We start from the raw sequence: 24902 nt of genomic DNA on the forward strand, positions 1-24902 counted from the left end.
ACTTTTGATCCAGAGAGGGAGAGGGGCTGTGTGCTGAAGACTTGGGGGGGGGGGCGTGAGTAGTGTAGGGGGCAGGCTTGCAGGGTATACCCTTTGGTTGGTTGATGATGCATGGAGGGGATTGTAATCATGGCAATGAAATTATATAAGATAGAATGAATGTAAAACTAATGTTCTCCCATGTAAACTATTATATAATTCACAATAAAACATAAAAAAAAAAAAATTACAGTAGTACATCAATGGGGAACTGTCAGAAATTCAAGCTGGATTCAGGAGAGGATGTGGAATGAGGAATATCACTACTGATGTCAGATGAATCTTGCCTGAAAGCACAGAATTTCAGAAAGATGTTTACTTGTGCATTGTTATGTGGATCATGAAAAACAATGGATAACACTGAAGAATGGGTATTCAAGAACACTTAATTGTGCTCATAGGGAACCTGTATATAGACCAAGAGGGCTCTGTGTGAACAGAACATGAGGATACTGAATGGTGTAAGATCAGGAAAGATGTGTGTCAGGGTTGTATCCTTTCACCATACTTATCAATCTGTATGCTGAGCAAATAATCCGAGTAGCTGGATTACATGAAGAAGAGCATGACATCAAGATTGGAGGAAGACTCATTAACAATCTGCGATATGCAGATAACAAAGGCTTGCTTCCTAAAAAAGAAGAGGACTTGAAAATACTTACTGATGAAGATCAAAGACTATAGTCTTCAGTATGGATTGTACCTTAACATAAATAAAACAAAAATCCTCACAACTGGACCAATAAATAACATCATGATAAATGGAAAAAAGATTGAAGTTGTCAAAGACAACTATCAATTCTCATGTAAGTAGCAGTCAAGAAATCAAATGATGCACTACATTAGGCAAATCTGTGGCAAAAGACTTCTTTAAGGTGTTCAGAGCAAAGATGTTAGCTTGAGGACTAAGGTGCAACTGACCTAAGTCATGATATTTTCAATAGCCTCATATGTATGTAAAAGGTGGACAATGAATAAGGAAGACCATAGAAGAATTCATGCATTTAAATAAAAGTATTGGTAAAGAATATTTTAAGTACCATATACAGCTAGAGGAACAAGCAAATTTGTCTTGGAAGTACAGCCAGAATGCTCCTTAGAAGCAAGGCTGGTGAGACTTTGTCTCTCTTACTTTGGACATATTATTAAGAGAGACCAGTTCTTGGTGAAGGACATCAAGCTTGGAAAAGTGGAGGATCAGTGATAAAGGGGAAGATTCGCTTGCTGAGATGGAATAATACAGTGGCAGCAACAGTAGGCTTAGACATAACAATAATGAGGATAGCACAGGACCGGGCAATGTTTTGTTCTGTTGTGCACAGGGTTGCTGTGAGTCAGAACCAACTCAACAGCACATAACAACAGTCTCATCCTTTGTTTCTAAACAACGATCATATGTAGTTACCTGGCAACCTTGTGTCTTCTTTTTTAGAGTGTTCTGGCCAAAGGGACTGGATACATTCAGTATTAGCAAGCTATTTTCTTTGTGGGACTTCAATGCCCAGTGTTCAGCTTTGTCCTTTTGTCCCCACCCCTCACCACATTCCACGTCAAATGGTGAAGGTGCATACTGGATCCAGTGTTTGCCATCTTCTCTATATGTTCAAAGTGATCTAACAATGCTCCACTTTCAATATTGTCAAGTAGATACACTAAATGTTCCTAAAAAGCTCTTCCCAGGTAAGCAATGGGAAGTAGTATGAAGGAACAAACAAACAAACCACGAAATATGCTAATTCTAGGGTTGATCTGAGGCATAGTTTTAGTGATAATATGTAGTATTCCTGGTAGTACTGTTGTTTTTTATTTTGCTTTAACTTTTTATTGTGATAATGCTTTTTTTCTTTTAACACTGAATGCTAAGAGATTATTACTACAAAAAGGTCAATGCAGCCTCAGTTTTAGGACCACAGTTCCAAGTTCCAATGAAGAGTAAAATCTTGAGTATTTCCTAAGTCTTATGGCTACAGTCTGTGTCCAGGGAGAAAAGGTGTTCCATTCAGACACCTTCAGAATAGTAATACTGTCCCTGAATTAGTGCCTGTTTTTAGCAGCTTATATCAGAAAACAGCCAACTCCACAAACCAAGGCTCAAATTATATAAATAAAAGGAATCCCATTGATTTTAAGTTTTCTAACCACTTGAAAAAAAAATAAGCATCAACCAACCAGAAAACAATAGAATGAGAAAACCACTGGTATAAGATTAGTCAGTGGAATGAAAAAGTAAATTTTCTATCAGATACAACTTCATCTTCAGTAGTATGAAAAACAGGGAGCATTATAGCTCTTACCTAGATTTGGAACCTAATGAAAATATAGCACCTAACAGATGTTGGGGAATCAAATACCAATACCAATCTAACGGATTCCTAACATTAGACAAAAGTGGTAATTCTTCCAGTAAACTATTCTTAGTCAAGAATACTAATCTTTTAGTGGAGTGTTAGTTGATGAATGACAAATCTCTGAAATCTCTGAAAGACTTAAACTGGCACTGTCCAATATCCTATGGATCACTTTAAAAATGAGTCATGTTTCTACTGGTTCAGCTCTTAATTTTTCCACCGGTACTCTTTGAGAGAGTTGCCCTGGTCATTCACTGAGTGTAAAGATGTGAAATGAATGTCTCTTACAAATTCATGGACTTAGGTCAGAAGTCATTTAAAAAGTAGAATAAACAAAATGAGATGTCCAATGACTTTGGTACTCTGACAAGAAATGATACTGGTTAGTGGGATACAGAGAGTGGAAGGCAGTGAACACACCCAGCTCTGCCTGTGTTGTACATACTTAACATAAAATTAGAGTACAGTCCTCACTGCTAGCGAGGTCACACTCTGCTACAAAAAGCTCAATTAGTACGCCAAGGGGCCAGGAATTATTTTAATCTTTTTTTTTTTTTTTTTTTTTAAGTTTAAATGGTAACACAACCGTAAAGTTGGTACATCACAGAAACAAAAGTCTTTGCAGGCAACACTGATTGGAAGTAGCAAAACACTTGGTTGGTGAAAACAAATGAAACTCTAAATTATATACAATAGTAGCTAAGGGTGATAATGGACAACAGTCTTATTTAATGTGACTCACAAGATGTAACTTGCCATTATCTATTGCTTATTTATTCAGGGTTGTAAATAACACTTATATAGAGACATAGATATGTAAAAATGAAACATTGTGAAAAAAATACAATTTTTCAATTTCATATGAAACTCAAAGTATAAGTTTTGTCCAATATGGAATGTATCTACATTTGTTCATATTAGGGCTCTAAAACCCATTTAAAAATTATCTTTATTTTTAAAAAAGAAACAGCTAACCCACCATGCAAGTTCATTGTTATGTCTTACTTGCTCAAAATGAGCATTTTCAGGTGAGATCTGTTTTTTCTTCCCAAAGTCTATTACAATTTCTTAAAAGTTGTACTGACCCAATCATGGAAAGACAGCTTCCATGAAGAGTTTGATGGCAGTTTTTGGATAAGGGACAGTCTGGGATTTGGGAAGCAAATACAGGAAGTTAAGAGCCCCAAATCCTTATGAAGGATGACATTCAGTTGTTAAATTTTAAGGGGTATCCAATGGCTTTTTCCAGGCACTCCACTAAAGAGCCTGCAGAAAGAAAGTCCCTCTCTACTTCTACAAATTTGATATAGATGGATTTTGGAGAAACTCCAGGATCTACAATACAGTTCTGAGACAAAAAACCGTTAATACCAACCCAATCTTTGCTGAAGGTTTTGGTATTTGCTTGGAAATGTAAAAATAAGCACTGCTGTAGTGTCCTGACCTCAGCAATCCCGAGGTAGCAATAGATAATTCGAGTGGGCTCCATTTCCACCTGTAATGAGGCTTGTGCTGACAGGGTTTCCAGGTCAACCCGGCTCTCCTTTCCTGGGTCCAGGGAACATCGCTCCATGTGGGGTGAGAGGGGTCTCTCAATACATTCTTCATAGCCAATGGCATAAAGGCCTGGACTTTTAGGAATGCCTCCTGGCAATAGATACTGAACAACATTTCCACCAGTTGGTTTAGAGTGAGCAATGGGTATCCAGTCAATTTCCATGTGTAGCTCTAGACACCTTGCTTCGCTAATAGTGATCTCTAAAAATTTGTAGTAAACATTCTTCCAGTTCATCTTCTGCACTCGGGTCATAATAATCCGTCCCTCAGGTTTCTCCGAATTGAAGTATTCCCGAAGTCGCTTACCAAGGGGCACCTGGGAACTTATCTCAGCATAATGATAACGAATATCCTCTTTCCAACGGGTGTTATAACCAATTCCAAAAATGGCCAGTTTATTAGAAAGATGAAGCCTTGAAAAGTCTGTCCAGCTCTGAAATAGTTCCCATTTCAACTGTACCGATTCCAAAATCTGTACAATATTCTGCATGATATCTCTCTTCCTAGAAAGAGAAATAAAAACCAAATTCCTCAGGTGTCTGTCAGCAGTGTCCAACAGAACTTTCTACAATAATAGAAATACCTTCTACTCACACTATCTAATATGGGAGCCACTGACACTTAAGTCACGGCAAGTGAGGTGCTAAATTTTATATTTCATTTATATAAATTTTTAATAGCCTGTATTGGACAATGCAGGTCTAAGTAATAACAGTATTAAAATCTGAGAAACATGCCTAAGAAATTTCTAGGAATCAGTGAAAACTGCTTTTCATTGCTTATGCAATCTGGCTGTATCAAATTTGTTGTTGTTGTTGTTAAGTGCCATTGAGTTGGTTCCAACTCACTGTGACCCTGTATAGGTGGATTTGAACTGCAAACCTTGCAGTTTAAATTGACCTTAAGGTCCAGTGTTTATCCTACAGCACCATACCAGGATTCCATTTAAGAAATCTAAGTATCATACATACCACGGAGCTTCAAAAAGATCGTGGAAAAATGAACTAAAAAGATAATAGAAACTTTCCATGAACTTTCTGAAACCTGCTTGTATTTTTAATGAATAAAAATCACGGTCTTTAGACTTAATTCTCAAAAGAAAAGTGAAGGATACTGTATTTAGAACAGCATCTATTATCACTTAAAATAGTTAACAGCTTAATTTATAACCTGGACATTCTTATAGTTTAATATAGTTTGGCTCATACTTGATTGCTGGAGGAAAATATGCAACGGATTATAACTAATGACCTAACACATAGACAAAATAGCATTTTCTGTGAGCTGCACAGTTTTGAGATTTCAGGAGGGCCCATCACTTTCTTATACTGTTGATATGATCTCAACCTGAAACTCCCTAGGTTTAAGACTCATATATGCTTTTCAAAGTCCTAGGGTACAGTGAGAACTACATCCAATTACTTAATCGTTTCATAACCCATAGGACATATATAACTTGTCCAACATGTTAAGCTTATGTTTCTTAGAAGGAGCTCTAGTAATGTAGTGGGTCAGCAGTTCAAATCCACCAGTTGCTCCATGGGATAAAGATGAGGCTTTCTACTTTTATAAAGATTTATAGCCTGGGAACTCTGTACAAGGTTGCTATGAGTCAGGGCCGACTAGACAGCATGCAGCAGAAACAGGAGCAGACTTCTTGGGATATGCCAGTTGTAGTATGTACTTCTGCCTGGAACGGACATGTATAACTGCATCAATATGAAGAAACAGGCCTCACCCCACCAATCCTACCACTAGAGTCTACTTGAGACATATGGGTCCCACATAAATTTATCAAACTCTGTGACCTTAAAAACACTGCCCCATTCCATTACTAAAAACACAAGGTATCAACAAAAATATTCAAAGCAAAAATAATTTGGTCATCAAAAGGTTAAACCGTTTCTGAGATCAGTTTCTTGTAGATCCTGGTTTCTGAAGTTCCAACCATGGGGAAAGTTCAGGTGGTTTGGGTTGCTGTAACCAATTCTGTGAAGTCTGAGTTCATCATTTCTCAGTTCCTTGTAGGTTCTCAGAGATAGGGCATTTTGTGAAATAGCCAACGGCTTTTTTTTTTTTTTTTTTTTTTTTTAAGTCTGAATGTATTGTCTTGTGATAACTCATTTTTTAAAATCAGTAATCATAAAGCTTTCCCTCTTTGGGGTACTTTGATGTTACAATCTTAAAAACAGATCTACCTCTGAACAAAGAGATGGCCTCAAACTTACTGATCTGGGTCATAAACTTGAACTGGATAATGGTAGATTCTGGGGAAGAGTTCCTGATCCCTGAACTCTCCTATCTCTCACATCCTCCCCAGACACATAATCAGTGGACATTAGGGATTCTTTGATTTCTAAAAGTTAATCAGAAAAAATAAATGAGTTTATGCAAAAGAGCAGTAGTGGTGGTGGTTTGCTGAAAGAAAACTACACTAACTCCTCACTTATCAACATGGCTAGGTTCCAAAGACCAAACATGTTATATGAAAAAGGATCAAGTTAAAAATGAAGGATAACCACATCATATCACAAAATAACTACATCATGACCTCACTGCCAAATTACATTGTGACATATCTACCAAACCACTAAGAATCATGGCCCAGTCAAGCTGACACATAACCTTAACCATCACAGCCAGCATTACTCTCACCTTGTACCTTAGGATTCGTTACTGCCACACACGTTATTAATGAGCAAAATCGTAGATTTTTGAATATGGTAAATGCAAAATGTCAGGATATTTGATAAGTGAGGAATAGGTGTAATGTTTTTTTATTGTATTATTCATCATCACAGTCTTTTTCATTCTGCCTCTTCCCTTTACTTTTTCTTCACAGTTACACAAATACCGATATGTGTGGGATGATGTATGCAAGAAAAGTGGATCCTATGCATGCGCCAAGGTTACTAGATGAAACAAATGGTGTTCCTCATCTTCCCTCTAAATTTCTCTATTGCAATGTTTTTAAACAATTAGATTTAACCAGAGACTAGCTTACTTAAAGCTGTTTCAAAAAACCCACAAATATAACACTACTGGCAACTCAGAACTGTGATATCCTTACAAAAGAGATGGTACTAAAGTCTTGGGGAAAGATTAGGAGATGAAGGCTAGTGGAAGTCCCTAGACTTTCTTAGTCTTTACTACAGCAACTTATTTCTTTTCATAGTTGATAAACAGGTCACCCAAAAATTTATTTTCTGATTCCCAAAATGTAATACTATAGTAATTTAATTTCACCCTCCTATCATCTTATCTAATCCCAGATAAATTCAAGGCCCTATGACTCATCTTAAAATTTTATTTAAATATCTAGGTATCCACATAAGCAAACCACATAAACACAATTATTTTCATGTAGCACATTTATTTTTTGTTCTAGAAATAATTCTTAACATTTAAAATTTGCCACTGAAAAACTTAAGCTAATAACTTGAGAAAGAATAACTAGACATGCTTCCTCAGTGGTATAGCTATAACCTTTCTATCCACTGAACTCCAATGCTGTCAAGCCAAATTCCAATTCATGGTGACTCTAGAACAGAGAAGAACTGCCCCACAGGGTTTCCAAGGCTGCAAATCTTTATAAAGCAGACTGCTGCATTTGTCTTCTGCAGAAGGGCTGGTGGATTCACACTGCTGACCTCTTGGTTAGCTGCCAAGCACTTCGCCATTCCATCACCAGGACTCCAATAACATCCATGTTGTTGTTGTTGTTAAGTGTCACTGAGTCAGTTCCAACTCATAGCAACCCTGTATAGGGTTTCCAAGGAGTGGCTTGTGAGCTTGAACCACCGATCTTGCAGTTGAAAGCAACTTTGCAGTCTATCACATTAACCCACAGCACCACACCAGGACTCCAATATAGCATGTCTAACTTACAGTATTGACTTTCTGAATCCTTTCAACAGTCATTAAACTTGGGCAAATACACTTTGTGGAAAAAGTGTAACGTCTACTTACTGTGCTTCTTCAGAAGATTCTTGTTTTATTTTGAATGTTCTCTTTGTAATAGGTATTTCATCTGAAAGACAAAGTTGTTGATACAAATTATATTTTCCTATAGTGAGACATACATTTATATAGATACAAAGCTATGCTTACTGTTCATTCCAAATTTTCCAATGTCTGACCTTAATTCTATTGTGTCTAACACCAGATTTACAAATATAATTCTAATATATATAATGAAATATATCCATTTACATGCAAGATCAGAAACCAGCTCTACATGTGCATAATTCTTCAAGGCCACAAGTGGAGTTTTAGCAAGCAGCTTAAAAAAGTTTAATTTCACTGCAAATGTGATCTCAAAAGAACAAGAATGAAAATAATTTTGTTCAATTTAGATTTTCTATGCAGGTTTCACAGAGCAATTATTTCTCCACTATCAGGATCAACACACTCTGTAGCTATATATCACAATATTTTTTCTAAGGTTTGGGTGGCCCAAATCACTAGGCCAGAACCAGCACAATGGAATGCCAAAGTAAGCCAGACCTTATGACTACTTTGGAATGAAAAGGTAATGATCAGTTAGCACCTTCCCCTTTTATTCTATAATCTTATGCTAGTCAAATTTTACAGCCTCTTTTTCTCTCCCAATATCTGAGATATGTTTTTAAATAGCATTCTTAAGAAACATATTAGCATCTAATCCCTTTTCTCTTGAATTAGCATTTCTCGATCATCAGGGATTCTGTAAAGCAGTACCTATGGATTTTACCTCAAGTTAGGGAAACACACCTTCATTGCTAATTCTACTTACATTTCCTATGAGGTTGCCTGAGTACCCAGTGGGAGTAAGAACATTTACTTAAAAAAGTAAGCACTCATCATACAACTTGCTGTTAATGTGTAATGGTTCCAACAGAAATGTGATTAAAACCAAAACCAAACCCACTACCAACAAGTTGATTCAAACTCATAGTAATCCTGTATAGGATTTCCAAGGCTCTAAATCTTTACGGAAGTAGAAAGTCTCATCTTTTTCTTGCAGAGTAGCTGGTGGGTTTTGAACTGTTAATCTTGCAATTAGCAATCCAGTGCTTCTACAGCACCACCAGGGTTCCTTGATTGTTGTTGTTGCTAAGTGCCATCAAGTCGGTTCTGATTCATAGTGACCATGCATAGTTTCCCAAGAGCCGACCTTGTGGTTAGCAGTTCAGTGCTTATTCTACGTTGTCAGACCAGAACTTCTTAAATTAGTAATTCCAAATGATGAAAACCACAATTGGAGCATTTAATGCAAAACCAAGCAAACAACCTGGCCACCGTCCCACCCCACCAATACACATATCCTCTTAGGTCAAAAATGTTTCAATTTGATGGCTAGAAGTTGTTTTTTTCTTTTTAATGCCTATATTGTTATTGTTGTTAAGTGCTGTCAAGTCAGATACAACTCATAGCAACGCTGTATGGGGTTTCTGAGGAGCTGCTGGTGAGTTTGAACGCCGACCTTGCTGTCCAGTGCTAATCCTATAGTGCCACACCAGAACTCGCTTTAATGCCTATGAATGTGTATAAATCACTCCAGCTTTTGTTGGGATGGGATCACTGAGGAGCTTTAAAGAAATATGATCATTGACATAGTTCAAATATCAGTTTTTTTCCAAAACAAATTGAGGCTTCCCTTTATTTTTATGTTCAGAGTGAAGTCTGGTAGGGGTCCTTTTCCAATAATATAATTTAGGATAAAGGAAGGAGAAGGAGCTGCAAAAGTCATGGAAAAATGTAACTGAATGATGGAAATTTTCCAGCACCTTATGAAGCCTCCTTGTACAGTTACATCTATAGGCAGTTAGGGAAGGAGTCAATATTCTATTCAGCAATTAAGATGCAGGATATTTAGAATTGCATAAGATTCCACTTGTCATGAGCTTCCTGATTCAGCATAGATTAGGAATCTTGCTGATACCCAAATCATCAAATGATCAACACCAAGTACTAGCTGGTAGTTTGAGGCTAACCCAAGGATGTCCATGCCCCAAATATAGTGGTTATAGGCTTTGTGCTGACAGTGAAAACAGTATCGTAACTCTCCAGTGAGAATCCATGTACATTTAAAGGTGTATATATGTATACATATGTATTATATACATTGGTTTTCTTACCCAATTCCTGATCTGTTGGATAGCCATGGAGATCCTGACTGTGGTTTCCCCAGTCCTCCTGTGAATACTCCTCCATAGTGCTGCCATCTGACTCCAGCTCCTGGTACAAGCCACTACTGTTAATAAGTACAGGCTGGCAGGGCTGAGCATCCCATCCTCCCTGACCAAACACCTGTTCCAACTGTTCAAATGTGTAACTGCTCTTTCTTTTCCCAACACCATGTTCTTTCACCCGACTGTAACACCTGCGAAGGGTCTAAGACACAAAGTCTTTTGTTATTCCTTTAAAGCTGTACTTCCTCTTCCAGGTATGGACCACAGATATTAATTACTATTAGACAGACACAGACAAACAAACATAGACACATTGTTACAGGAATGTTAGATTTCAATTCATTATTAGAAAAAAATACTAATTTATCATTTACTCAAACATTTTATATTTAAAACAATTATTTTGCAATTAATTATCTATTAAACAAGAAACATTACAACATTATTGCATGTAACCCATACACATATTTTTATACCACCACCCCCATTTAAAAAGAATAAGGTAATAAATAAATAAATACCAGCCAGCCAATAGGATGCACACCTGCCACAGACGAGAAAGAGCTGCTATTGTGCCCAGAATTTGGAAAGTGAGGGAAGGGAGGACAGAAAGAATTCCCCAAAGCAAAGAATATAATCTTTCTTACTCTTGAATAAGAAGGAATTCGGACAAAAACAATTGTCTGAACCAAACAGGTATTAAAGCTCACATAATCTGTATTTCTTACTAACTTAGTCTGTCTTTGGGGAAGCTACCAGAATTTAAATAGAAGTTAGATCAATAATGCTATAAATTCCTAGCTCCAAATTTTAAAGAAATAGTACGCTAATACCAATGTCTAAAAATGTACTGATAATCTACCAACTCAACATGTTAGCTAAGCAAAACAACAAATGAGGCCAATAATTTCACCTTGGTGGGGGATGAGTAGCAATGCGGGTTGAAGATGTTATTTCACTTCTTTTACACGGCACAATAAATATTATGTAAGTCCACAAATGAAATCTGGGTAGTTTTATTATCTTGTACAACACTTCAATTTTCTTCATGGTTTTTATTTTTAACTCACATTTACGATTATTAGTCCAGTTTCCTGAGTTCAAAACTATCTTATCTGATATTTCAGAAGATAAACCAAGGACTTAGTTCCAGGTTCCAAATTTAGTTTAGCTGCAGTCATAGTCTCTATCCCATCGCAGCCTTCCTTTGTTCTGATTTCCTTTCTAATTTCCTGGGTTTCATGTTAAAGATTTTCATGAAAGACAAGATTCTTTTTCTCTGGTGGCTACTGAATACTTCCTTACTCAATTGTATAAAGCCAGTTCACTTCAGACTTAATTTATAGACACTGTTGTTGTTAAGCGCCGTTGAGTCGGTTCCGACCCATAGCGACCCTGCATAGGGTTTCTAAGGGATGGCTGAATGGGCTGAACCACCGACCTCGCAGTTCAAACTGACCTTATGGTTCAGCACATTATCCTACAGCGCCACACCAGGATTCCTTATAGGCATTGTTGTTGTTGTTATAGGCATTAGCCAGGCTAAAAATTTATCTTAAATGAGACGTGATCTTTCCGTAAGCCGGTACGTACAATGGTAAGTCAAAAAGTATTTCTTACTAGGTTCCAGTTTATACATGTATGGGTTTATTCCAAATAAAACATGTTTAAATACAGCTCTGTTATCAGTAAATGGTTGTAGACAAGTTCTCTCAGTAATACACTTGTCTTAGTCTCCTTTGTTGTTGTTGCTGTTGAGTCGATTCCGACCTAGAGCAACCCTGTATAGGCTTTCTGAGGAGCAGCTAATCTCCTTGGGGTACCTTCAAAACCAAAAGTATACTAAAAGTGAATTGCAATATGATTACTTTGCTCAAAGAGCTGATCTTTCCATCAGTTTTTAAAATAAGATCTAAGTGAATGAAGACAATTTTATGGAATGAATTATAACTGGGGACAAATTGAGTTTACCAATAATAAGATCCAGAGAGCAAGTTCTAATCAAAACAGTAACTTCCAAATTTAATTGCTGGACCAATTAAATTCAGTTCAAAGGTATAGCTACTGATTTTTTGGACTCTAAATCTATCTTGATAGATTTTTCTCAAAGGACATAGGACAATTATGGGAGCTTATCAAGAAGAAGTTTTAAGAAAACTGAGGATTGCATTGGTGAGAAAAAGTCCAGGAAATTTGCACCTAGAAATTTATTTTTTCATCACAACAATGCACCTTCTCACTCATCAAGGTAGCAAGGGCTGTCCTAAGAGAAATTTGTTGGGACACCTTACCCCATTCACCCTACAACCCAGATCTTACCCTTTCAATTTTCTTTTTGTTCTCCAAACGCCAGGAACATTTAAAAGGAACACAATGTGAGTACCTCGAGGATACCAAAAGTACTGTTTGGATGTTGTATAAATCAGAGTTCAGAGTTATTTGGATAAGGGGCAGACAGTTGGAAATACTCTCTTCAGAAGTATACAGACCTAAAGGAGGCCATGTTGAGAAACAACAGCTTTGTATTTTGAAATATTTAATAAAGGTTGCTATGCTTTTATAGCAATATTTTTTGACTTACACTTGTACATCACCTATACTAGCCAAAATAAAACAACCCTCAATAATATTTATTAAGCTTCCATGAATGCTCAATACAAATTACAAGACACCCTGTCAAATACTTTGCAAATCTCTCCCTTGAAGCCGGAAATCCAGACAGACAAAATAAAAATAAAAGCATGCTACATATGATGATCTTCTTCAGACATAAACAGAGCAATGATTAGAATCACCCTGCCCTAATACCAGCCAGTCTTTTCTTACATAAATATTGGCATAATTTTCTCTCTCTTAAAATGTCTTCTGATACCTCAAACGAGGGTTTAAAGAACTGAAGTTTCTGATAATACACTTTTTGCTTTTAAGTGTCCTTTCCTTCTCTTGATAAAGGATAGCTACAACTACTTAACATAAAAATTTTCAGAACAAATTGGAAATATGAACTTGGGAAAAGTGTGTCATGGGCAAACCTTCAAGTGGCAGGAGACAAATGACTACAGCAAATCTCATTTGACTTTCTCCACACTCCCTTTTCCCACTGCCCCTGCCCTTCTTGCAGGGATTAGAATCTGAATTACAAACATCTCCTGCCAGTTTATTTTTATCTCACAATGTCTTGTGCCTGAAAGAACACCCCAACCACTCTTTCCAACCGATCTAAGGACCATAAACAGAGAGTCCGAACCATGCTCCTTTTACCCTTCCATGTCCATAAATGGAGATAAAAGCCACGCCACTGCTTTACTGACTTACTGTCTAGAGACAAGCATTCCACAACAGAAAAATCCAGTTGGCTCTGTCACTAAGGATAATTTCTGAAGTCAAGGGTTAGAACTAACGTTCCTTTGAAGAAAGTGCTTTAGGAAACACTATGCTCATCAGTAAGTGACACAGTACACACACAGTCACTAATCTTTGACAACATACATGGCAGGAAACCACAGAAAACTATCTTAATGTTTCTGAAACCTTCAAATTGAGCTTAAAATATCACTTGGTCTATGTAATTGTAGATGAAGAAACTAGTAATATTTAAAGATACTGTGGGAAAAGTCAGGTGTTATATTTTACATTTTGTTACAAAGCTGACAGATCTTGACATCTTACTTTGTAGTATCTCTTTGTAATATATTTTTATAATGCAATATGCTATATGTAAAAGACCTATTTAGGTGTCTGATGGAAAGATATTTGGTAAATCCACATAATAGGAATTTGGTATATTGAAATAATGTTTAAGATTTCCATATTGACTATAATTGTCTCAAGATAAAAGAGCATGTAAGATTTCAATAAAGACCACAAATCCAAGAAATACTGTTTAAATAGAGTACATCAAATAAAATAGGAAAAATAAATTAAAACTCAAATATTACCTTGACTGCTACTATACTAAATATTGGGTTTAATTAAACTTTAGGGAGTTCAAAAATAGATAAGAAAGACCTATGGAGACCTTCCAGTTCTTATCATTCATAATAAATTAGAAAAGGTTACACTCTTCACACTTAATGATTAATCAAAGCACGTAATTGAGCGATTACATCACAGTCCTAAACTAAACAACTTAAAACCTGATTCTAAATCTGAGATTAAAATGTTTCAGAAGCTATTTAAAAAAAAAGTTTTACCTCTCATTTTCAGAGAGCTATACTAAACTCAGCAAATACCTCAATTTGTCTTTCTTCTCTTCCCTCTACCTTACTCATCTTAGAGGTGCACAGCTTTAATTTTTTAAAAATTACTAACTCTGAATGAGAAAGAACACGCTTAAAGTTATTAAAGGCTATTCTATCCATAACTAAGACTAACACTTTCCTTAATGTTAGAAAGTTCTACAGTAAGCTGATATTATCTTATTTTCTCCTTTTTAGGGGAAGATCTATAAGGAATACTGTATCTTGAATGGGGTCATAGGAACAGAGATTAGGAGTCCAGAAACTCTGAATAGAACAACTAAAGAAGAGATAACAACTTGATCAGGTGGTCAAATCAGAGGATTTCATGTGTATAGAAATGCCAGGTGAATGCTTACGAAATTCACCAGGCTACATATTTAATGACTATGATAGGAAAAGAGCCAGAGAAAAGATTTGAAAGGTGTTCCTTCACCAAAGCAGGGAGAAAAATAAGATGGCTGAAAACTGACAATTTATAGGACAAAGTGAAAGTTTTGCCAAAGTTTAAATTGGAGGGAAAGGAAATGAGAAAATAAAAGAATGACATTCATTGCAGATAAATGTAAGGGAAGTCCATGGGAGGGGAGGCAGGTAAACAAAGGCAGGAGTTTTAGATTGGCAGAATTTGTGTTTAACGGCAGCAATGCAAAGAAAGACCCAGGGTTACAGTACATGTAACATTAAATACAGTGCACAATGCAGCTATCTTGCCAAAGTAAGTAAATCCAGTATTGGGTTGTATAAGCAGAGGAATCACATGTAAGCTATGAAGGTGGCTCTTCCTCTCTATTCAGCACCGGTGAGGCCACAGCTGGAGCACAGCATTCAGTTCTGGGCATCGAACCAGCTACAAGAGAGGGAAATTGTAGAGTTCAGAAAAGGGCAAATAAAATAATGAAAGGCTTGGAAAATAAGATTTCTAAATAGGGTCAGTGGTTTCATCAAAGCCCTTCCTGGCATGATTTTAGGGTGAAATAGGGTTTCTTTTGCTTCAGTGTCCTCCAATCCCTCCGATTTTCAGAAGTGAGAAGAATTAAATTCTTCCCAGATATGTCAAGGTAGGAACCACACTAAATAAATCATAAGGGCATATGCCACCAATTCTGCTAATGACTCAATAATTTTCTCAAAATTTACCCCATTTCATACCACTAAAAAATAATCACCATGACAAAACCACTGTTCTAACAGAGCTAGTGATAAGTGAAACAAAGTATTTAACAAGGAGGAATAGAAATAAAGCATAACAAGCTATATAAATGTTTAGAAAACATTGGCATAATCAGTCTAGGATGTCACATGAGAAAGTCATACTGCAGAGAGGACAACTTAGTTATAATAGTAGGAAACAATGCTATAAGAAAAAACAAGCAGTGAAACAGATTTTCAAATGTAGTTGTCGAACTTGCCATACTAGAAATGGGTTACATAGTTTATTTTATCCCTTGCTAACTAAGCGTGATTAATTTGAGATTCCTTTCACCCAAATTATTGCATTTATTTATAACTAGCGCCTTAAAAATATTATCTCTGCACTTCACAGGGAATGACACTGGGAGTAAATCTCTAGTGACTGATTTTCTTATAAATATGTTAAAAACAGTACCTCAATCTAAAGCAGAAAGAGATCTTTCTTCTTCCTTTACAGAAATAGCTAAAATTATTGCTTTAACTATTATAATTAGCTGCACTCTTAGTTGGAGTGGCAAAACAACACCTAGTTTATTTTTATATTTAAGAAAGCGTAGTGGTTATGAGTCAGGCTGCTAATATCACAGTCAGCAGTTTGAAACTACAAACAGTTCCATGAGAGAAAGGTGAGGCTTTCTGCTCCCATAAAGCTTTACAGCCTCAGAAACCCTATGCAGGGTCACTATGATTCAACACCAACTTGACAGCTTGTAAGCACAAAGGTGGGGGAGGGGGGAGAAACTTTAAATAATAAACATAAGTAAATACACCCACTCTTCATTTATCCACATGGTTAGGTTCTAAAGACTAAGTCTTGTGTGAAAATTGGCATTATACAAAAATAGAGGATTTTTTTTTTCTGTTTTCAGACCATCTACTTGTCCATTTTTTTTTTAAAGAAAATATGATTATAGAAATTATAACAGTTCAATTGTATTGATGCCCTCATCACTGTGAGGAGTCTAGCTATATATTTATTATTTCTCTGTGGAGAAGGCTTGGAGGAAACAATTATGAGTAAATCTGAGCTGTGTGACTGGAGGACTCATGGCTTAACTACTTCACCTCCTCCTGTTCTGGGACAGAGCGTCCTTTGTGCCACCTCCAGGGCTCTACTGCCATCCCTGTAACTCCTGCAGCTCATGACCCTACAGCCTGCTCTGCCCTCTAAACCTGGCAAGTGGGGAGAAGGGGGACCCAAGAAGAGGAGGCTTCAGGCCCACTTTGGGAAATCATTAAACTTGAAGCATTCCTTCCAAATACTCTCTCCTATATCACTTTCTTTCCTCCCTTCCCATCCCACAGCAATACTGAGCTGCAGTGTGGGTCTTAAGCCACACAGTAGCTGGGAACCAGAACAGGCTCAATGCTGCCTGTGCAATTGCCCAGAGGTTGTAGACACAGAGACAACCAGACCCAAATTAGTCAAATGGGGAGGGAATGGTGGTAGAGGAGCAGCACAGCCCAGCTTCAAGGAGACCCTCCTTGAGGGAGTGGATGCTCCACAGCTGTTGCAAAATAAAACAGTCCAAAAGTAGACTTTTTTCTACTATTGTTGTAAATGGGAAATGTGAGATAATAAGATTATCAATAAGTGAGAAGAAATAAGTGTAAACATTTTGGCATCCAACAAAAGGGATGATAAAAATATAGGATAAATTACCATGCATATCTTTTGACATAGCTATAACCAATGACCATCAGGAAGTCACCTACAGCAATAGTCCCTTGAGGGCAGCAGAATGTTTACTACCTATTTTCTTAGGTTTTCTATACACTAACATCAGGCAAACTTACTTGGCAATCATGTAAATCCTTGGGGAAAAAAACAAAAACCAACTACAAACCAACAAAATAAAGCCCAGCACAAACTAAGGTCATACTTTTTCCCACCCTTACACCCCACCCCCAAGTTTTTATTACTTAGAGCAACTCTTGCAAGTTATTTACTTTTTCTCCTTAAATCTTTTGCTTTTCCTTCCTAAAGCAAAGATTCTTAACCTTTTTGAGTCATGAATCTTTCTGACAGTCTAATGGAAATTATAGATTGCCTCTCCAGAAAAATGCACGCATACACAAACCTTTCCACAGAATTTCAAGGTTTGTGTGGACTCACTAAAAAGTACCAAGAACATCAGGTTTAAAAACTCTGCTTACCCTATGTGATTAGTATTTTCTTCCATAAAAGAATATAACATGTTGGTAAGCAGTCTGATATATTAGTCAGAAACCCTAAAATAAGACAAGATTTAATTAGTACCTTAAACTTTACAAGATAGTCTAAAGATTGGGACAACCAGTGTAAGTATAATTTATCAGGATCCTGCTCATTTAGATAAAACAACATTAATATTTCCCTTAAGACCTTAAGAGTCATACAGCCAAATTCCTGTCTCTCAAAGGAAAACAATTCTATCAGTAATGTCATAGAAACATATTAATTGATTCTTCACAAAAAACAGCACCTTTTTCTACAAGCTGGGCAAGATATCTTTTTCTGAAGTGGCAATTAAACAATATTAATTGTTGTTGTAGTTAGATGCTGTTGAGTCAGTTTCAGCTCACAGAGACCCTGTATAATGTTTCCAAAAAGCATCTGGTGAGTTTGAACCACTGACCTTGGGGTTAGCCGTCCAGTGCTTTTCCTACAGTGCCATACCAGAACTTCAGGTAATGCTTGTGGTTTACACTATTTATATCCATACCCCAATATGATCTGTCTGGTCTATTATTCTACTGAAACTATTCATACATATTATGGTCATTCGTGTCTTGTTAGTTACTAACAATGATTCTTAAACTTTGTCCTTCACTCATTTGACATTCATGCAGCACCTTTCCATGTGATTATCCTGGCCAACTTATCTCTTTTTTATAAAACTTTCTATATTATTTAATCCTCAAGGGGTGAGGGTGGGAGTACCCAAGACTCTAACTGAAAACTGAAGCTCCAATTTCTAAAACATTAGGTAAATTTTGAATGAAAAATAACTTTAGAGATCGTCTAGGCCAACTTCTTCACTTAATCAATGAGGAATCAAGACCCAAAGACAAGTAATCCTTCAAAAAGTTTTTGGCATGTGAAAAGTACCAAATGTCACTCATAAATTGTAATTCACCTGTTCCCCTGAGCCTAGAAAAGTGCTTTATCACATAAAAGATTATCCAATATGTACCTGGTGTGGTGCTGTACAATAAGCACTGGATTGCAAGTGGGTTTGAACCACGAGGACAGCGGTTCAAATCCACCATCTACTTCTCGGAAACCCTACATAGGGTCGCTATGAGTCAGAACTGACTTGATGACACAACAACAAATTAAGTAATTAAAATAATTTCAAAGTGGTGAATCACTAGCAAAGGAGATATACTTTTTCTTAGTTAACAAAATCATGAAATTAATTAACCACAATGTTAATTATTGTTGTTAGGTGCTGGTGAGTTGGTTCTGACTCATAGCACCCCTATGCACAACAGAACAAAACAATTCCCAGTCCTGTGCCATTCTCACAATTGTTATTACCTTTGAACCCACTGTTGCTGCCGCTGTGTCAATCCCATCTCACTGAGGGTGTTTCTCTTTTTCAATGACCCTCCATACTACCAAGCATGATATCCTTCTCTAGGGACTGAATCCTCTTGATAAACATGTTCTAAGTATAAGAGACAGAGTCTCACCATTATGGCTTCTAAAGAGCATTCTGGCTACACTTCTTCCAAGATAGATTTGCTTGTTTTTCTGGTAGCCAATAGTACTTGCAATGTTCTTCTCCAACACCAAAATTAAAACAAATTCATTCTTCTACTGTCTTCCTTGTTCATTGTTCAACCTTCATACGCATATGAGGCAATTGAAAACACATGGTACTTAGGTCAGGTACACCTTAGTCCTCAAAATGACCTCTTTGCTCTTGAACACTTTAAAGATGTCTTTTGCAGCAATTTGCCTAGTGCAATATGTCATTTGATTTCTTGAATGCAGCTTCCATGAGTGCTGATTGTAAATCCACGCAAAATGAAATCATGGACAACTTTGATCTTTTCTCCATTTATCATGGTGTTATTTATTAGTACAGTGGTGAGGATTTTTGTTTTCTTTACATTGATCTTCGTGATCTTCATCATTAAGTGTTTTAAGTCCTCTTCACTTCCAACAAGCAAGATTATATCATCTGCATACTGCAGGTTTAACTACAATTGTGGATTATATTTATAAAATTAACAAATCAAGGGGACTATAAAAACCTTTTAGAACAGGCAGGAACAGAAAAGGGTATAAAACATACAGTTATAGCTGTACGTTAATAGTAAGCAAATCAATTCTAATTTCTAACATATGAGGACTAAATACAGTGGACAAGGTTGTTTTTAAAAAATATCTATCACTCTTGCTATTATATTTTCCTTTGGGAGAGTGAAGGGTCACCTGGCAAAAGGAGCTCTAAAGCCCTGTCTGAAATTTGTTATTTCTTACAACTTACAAACTAAATATAAATAAACAATTTAAGAACATAAGGTAGCTCTGTCAATAACAGAAAGGAAAAAAGACTCAGTTGCTTCTTGGATTTTAACAGGGTCAAAGAGAAGAATGACCACCAGAAACAAAGAGATCTTACCTCTCAGGAGCTTCAGTCTCTGTTGGGGAACTGTCCAGTGTTGACTCCTAGTAGTCTGCAGTTCATTCTGAATCAGTGACTTAGGGAGTCCCAGTAAGGCTGTAGGATGAGCACTGGACTGCTCACCATAAGGTCAGCAATTCAAACCCACCAGCTGCTCCTCACAGGGCAAAGATAGGGCTAACTGCTCCTGTAGAGATCTACAATCTCAGAAGCGCTATATGTCTATATAGGTTTTCTATGAGTCGGAATCGACTTAATAGCAGTGGTTTGGTTTTGTATGACTCACTTAGCTTAAACTGGTCAGTGTCTTATGAGGAAGAGATTCTTGCATAGACTATAAAATTCCAGAAGTTTTAATTCTCAGTGAGAAACCTCACATTTTCTAGATTCCTTCACACCAGCAGCTGAGGGTCTTGCTCATTCCGATTATGAAGGAAAAAACCCTCAAAGACAGCAATACTAATGGTCAAAATCATTGTCTCTATTTAGAGCAAAACAGGTACAAGTGATTCGAGTACACAGAATCCCTTAACTATTTCAGACATAAACAGTAATAGATAGTCATCTATTTGTCTAGATCTAACTTCCCACTTGGAAGAAGAAGAAAAAAAAATCAATTACTGGCAAGGAACTGATTTAGATTACATATTATTTTCATCCTACCTCCTACATCACTTCTGAAGCTTCTATGCCAGCATCTCTCTTGAATCTTTTTCTCTGTACAGCACTCCCTGGACACCACCTCAAAGTGGTATTTGAAAATGTCTATTTTTAAAATGTATATTTAAAAAACACATTCAGGAGAATTATCCAAATACTTTTAGCATAACACTGCCATACAAACATTCATCTGCCATTACATTCTCCATTGTTCCACCATCAATTATATCTATATATTGAAATACATGCACAAAATGACCAAAAAAAAATCTCACAGAACTTAACCGTTACAACACTGAATTGCTTTCCAAAAAGCAAAGGCCCCTTCTATTTATAAGTTCAATGTTTAAAGGGGAACCTGGTCAAATCAATATTCCCCACCCCACCAAAAGAGTTCGCCTCTCAGTTCCTTTCACATGTAGATTGTGTGAGTCTCACAGTGAAGGTCTTATGAAATTCTACTATAATGCAAAAGTAACCCATACTATGAAATTTTTCCATGCATAAATTTTGTGTGATTATGAAAGAAATAATCCTGACATCCAGATAAAAATAATTTTAAAAATTGAGTTATCAGAAATCCTGCATCAAATTATCTGTGTACAAACATTAAATCAAAGTTCAGTTTACACTGTGTAAACTACAGGTCACAAATGTATGAAAAGAACACACTCATACTCTGACATGTAAATATACTTTTTATGAAAAACCTAAAAGTAAACATTTTCAACTTAATTTAAGCATCTGTCCTTAAGTGACCTGTACTTATTTAAGAAATTTTTGGAAATTCAGTTATAACACTTTTTATAGCCAATTTCATAGAATTTTCTATTTTATTCTCAGCTTTGTGAGGATGGTTAAGAAAAGTCTTCATACTTCTATAAAAATCAAACATTGTCCACTATGTGGTTCGAGATAAAGTAAAACCATTAACTACCTGAGATTTTTCCTGAGCCATTTACATAATTCCTAATGGTTACAATAAGCTAAAAGAGAGTGTCCTGGGAGAAGGACTCCAAGGAGACTGTGTACTAGAAGTTTACTGGGGAGGGCACCTGGGAAGCAGGACTGGGCAGAGAGTAGCCTTAGATGAAGTATGAAACTTGTATGATCCTTCAGAGTTGTCCTGAGGCTGGGCCTTTCTATTTCAGCACTGACTAGTCATTGAATTTAAGCTCCTTGGTTGAGGCAAATCCCTTCAACAACAAAAATTCCTAGAGGGAATTTAGCCACAGCCATTAGTAGCAAGCACTACACACAATTACGGAAAATTAGTGCCTTTAGTATAGCAAAAATGTCAGTTTGAGGACTATGGTGTGCCTGACTCGAGCCATGGTATTTTCAACAGCTTTTATATTCATGTGAAAGTAGGACAGTGGAGAATGAAGACTGCAGAATAATTAATGCATTTGCAATATGGTGTTAATGAAGAATATTAAAAATATCCTGGACCGTTAAAAGAACAAACAAATCTGTGCTGAAGAAGTACAGCCAGAATGCTCCTTAGAAGCCAGGATAGCTAGACTTCCTCTCTCATACTTCAGACATACTATCAGTAGGGGCCAGTCCCTGGAGAAGGACATCATACTAGGTAAAGTGCAGGGTCAGCTAAAAAGCGGAAGTCTCCCAACAAAATGGACTGGGTCAAGTCCATTGTGAGGATGGCGCAGGACCAGGCAGTGTTTCCTTCTGTTTGCATAAGGTCAAAACTGACTAGACGGCCCTAACAAGAAGCTATGGTGAAGAAGTTAAAGACTTCCCCTTATTTTTCCACTTAATTTTGTAATGTCTTTATATAACTTCCATGCAGAAAATAAAATATTTATATTGTTCTAACACCGGCACCACTCTGATCTCCCAAAGCCCAATTATACCCATGTTACCTAATTTGCAAAAGTTTGGAAGTTTTATGAGGAAAGGGACATTACCTCCTTTTGCTCCAGACTTTCATTGTACAGCGAAGTACAGTGTCTGATTCAGAAACAGATGCTCATTACCTAACTACCGAATGAATATTAATAATGTAGTACTTTGCTGAAAAGGCGGTATAAACCTCAAGTGTCAAATGGATATATACAAGAAAGAACAATATAAAAGCATTCTTAATAAAGCAAAGACAAATAGCTTCATGGATTATTATTACTTATGGATATAGAAATCCATTTAATCATCCTTGTTTTAAAAACTTTTTATTGTGAATTGAAAGAACGTTTTCAGTCAAGATCATCAGCTTTACATTCAACAAATTATATACTTTGTTTCAGCTCATTGATTACAATCCCCTTCCTGTAACAACAGTTCCTCCTGGTGGCTCTCCATTTACATCTTATATTTCACAAATGAACAAAGCAAAAATATTTGATATACACATACAAAACAAAAAGTACATATTCATTTAAAATTCCAAAGGGCACATTCCGTAACCCAGACTCCTGCCCAAAGGCACACAGCCTTGCTCTGTCCATGGACCTAGAGCCTGCAGCTGTTCTGCCTCTCCATGCCTCCACCTCTGTCACAGTCTCCACTATCAGTATTTTTCTAGGTAAGGATTTCACACTCCATTCATGCTCTTCCTTCTTGAGGGTCCTGGGATGATCTCTTCCTGAAATGGAAGATTAACTACTTCCTCCTTTTAGTTGCACATCTTCTAAAATTAGTTATGACGATCACAATTAATCCTGCTAACAATTACTTACGATTGAATCATAAAATCCTACCATCATCATCCCCCATCCCTTTTCACCAGATCCACCTGGAAAAGAAGGAAACTATTCAGTGGGGATTCTACCTTATCCCCCTCAATGTGAAAGTAAGCACATTCATAAAAGCTTGTAAGTCAGTCACTTCATGCCTTTATACATACCCCCCTACCATTTTTTGATAGCCAAAGTCTAAATCACCAGTCCCTATCCACCTGGTACACTGAGGAAACAAGGTTGCTCCTTAATACAAAGTATCCTTCCATTCCAGTTGGAATTTTGAGCAACTGCACCCATAAGCCAAAGTCTAGTTCATCAAACTGTAGCAGTTTGCACTTGGTTACAGTATCAAACATCCTTATATTCATCTGGTCAAGTTCTCATCAGCTAGCCATCCAAGCTAGGTCAAATGGGTACTATTTGCAAGTTCTGGTGTTCACGTACACCTTCCTGCACTTCAGACCAGCTTGCTGCTTCACTTTCACCCCTTAGCATCCAGGGGCCTCGGACAGTGCCCATGGACTCAGGAGTTCACACATCTTCCTAAACTTCAGATCAGTCCACCCCTTCTTTCTTTCTCTCATCTCAAGTCAATGGGTGTCAATGGAACACAGTCAAACTCCGCCCATGTCTTCATTGTTGTATGTCCCCCACTTCTACTCAAAAGTAGACCAAGGTGGTCACCAGCGAGCATACTAGACTGCTCACAGATTGCCTTTAAGTTTCAGTTTTAGAAAGGGGTTTTCCCTGATGGGCTGACTTTTCTTGCCTTGGTGCCTCCAAAGCAAACTGCTTGCTTGAAATTCAAACAGCCAAACAGTCCACTTTTTGTCTGCAGGTCTTTCTTTCAATAAGAATCTTCTGTTCTCCCAGCAGTCCTGGGTTGGTTTGTGTGTCTTTTAAAGTGGAAATGTCCCACTCAGATGGGTCTGGGTACATTTAATCATTCTTAAGCTAATAGCTTCATGATCAACAAAAATCTCTATTTCAAAAGAAACAGAAATTCTTATGAAATAGAGATTTTTGTTGATCATGAAGCTATCTACCTTTACTTTATTAAGAATGAATAGGATATGTCACTTCCTGACTTCAAATTACACGGCTACAGTGCTCAAAACAGCTTGGTACTGGTACAATGAAAGATACATCGGTCAATGGAACAGAATCGAGAATCCAGAAATCAACGCATCTACATACAGCCAACTGGTTTTTGACAAAACACCTAAATATCTCACATGGGGAGGTGATAGTCTTTTCAACAGATGGTGTTGGCAGAACTGGAAAACAATATGCAAAAGATTGAAACAAGACCTTCACCTCACACCTTATACAAAAACCAACTCAGCATGGATTAAGGACCTAAATGTGAATCCCA

At 36.9% G+C, this 24902-nt stretch overlaps 1 protein-coding gene across 2 annotated transcripts in view; it reads right to left on the reverse strand.

The window, feature by feature from the left end:
* Positions 1–2911: 2911 nt before the first annotated feature.
* MSANTD2 (Myb/SANT-like DNA-binding domain containing 2) overlaps positions 2912–24902 on the reverse strand; it is a 69142-nt gene continuing 47151 nt past the window's right edge. The window contains exons 2-4 of one of the 2 annotated variants that reach the window (XM_006867654.1): positions 10064–10163; positions 7914–7974; positions 2912–4447 (exon numbers count right to left, since the gene is read on the reverse strand). In XM_006867654.1, coding sequence (XP_006867716.1) covers positions 3595–4447; positions 7914–7974; positions 10064–10163 — 1014 coding nt within the window. In that variant the 3' untranslated portion in view covers positions 2912–3594. Of the gene's footprint in view, positions 4448–7913; positions 7975–10063; positions 10320–24902 lie in introns of both variants that reach the window. The other variant, XM_006867653.1, reaches the window with a different exon arrangement.

Source organism: Chrysochloris asiatica, unplaced genomic scaffold (assembly GCF_000296735.1).
Source record: "Chrysochloris asiatica unplaced genomic scaffold, ChrAsi1.0 scaffold00107, whole genome shotgun sequence".
Taxonomy (NCBI): Eukaryota; Metazoa; Chordata; class Mammalia; order Afrosoricida; family Chrysochloridae; genus Chrysochloris; species Chrysochloris asiatica.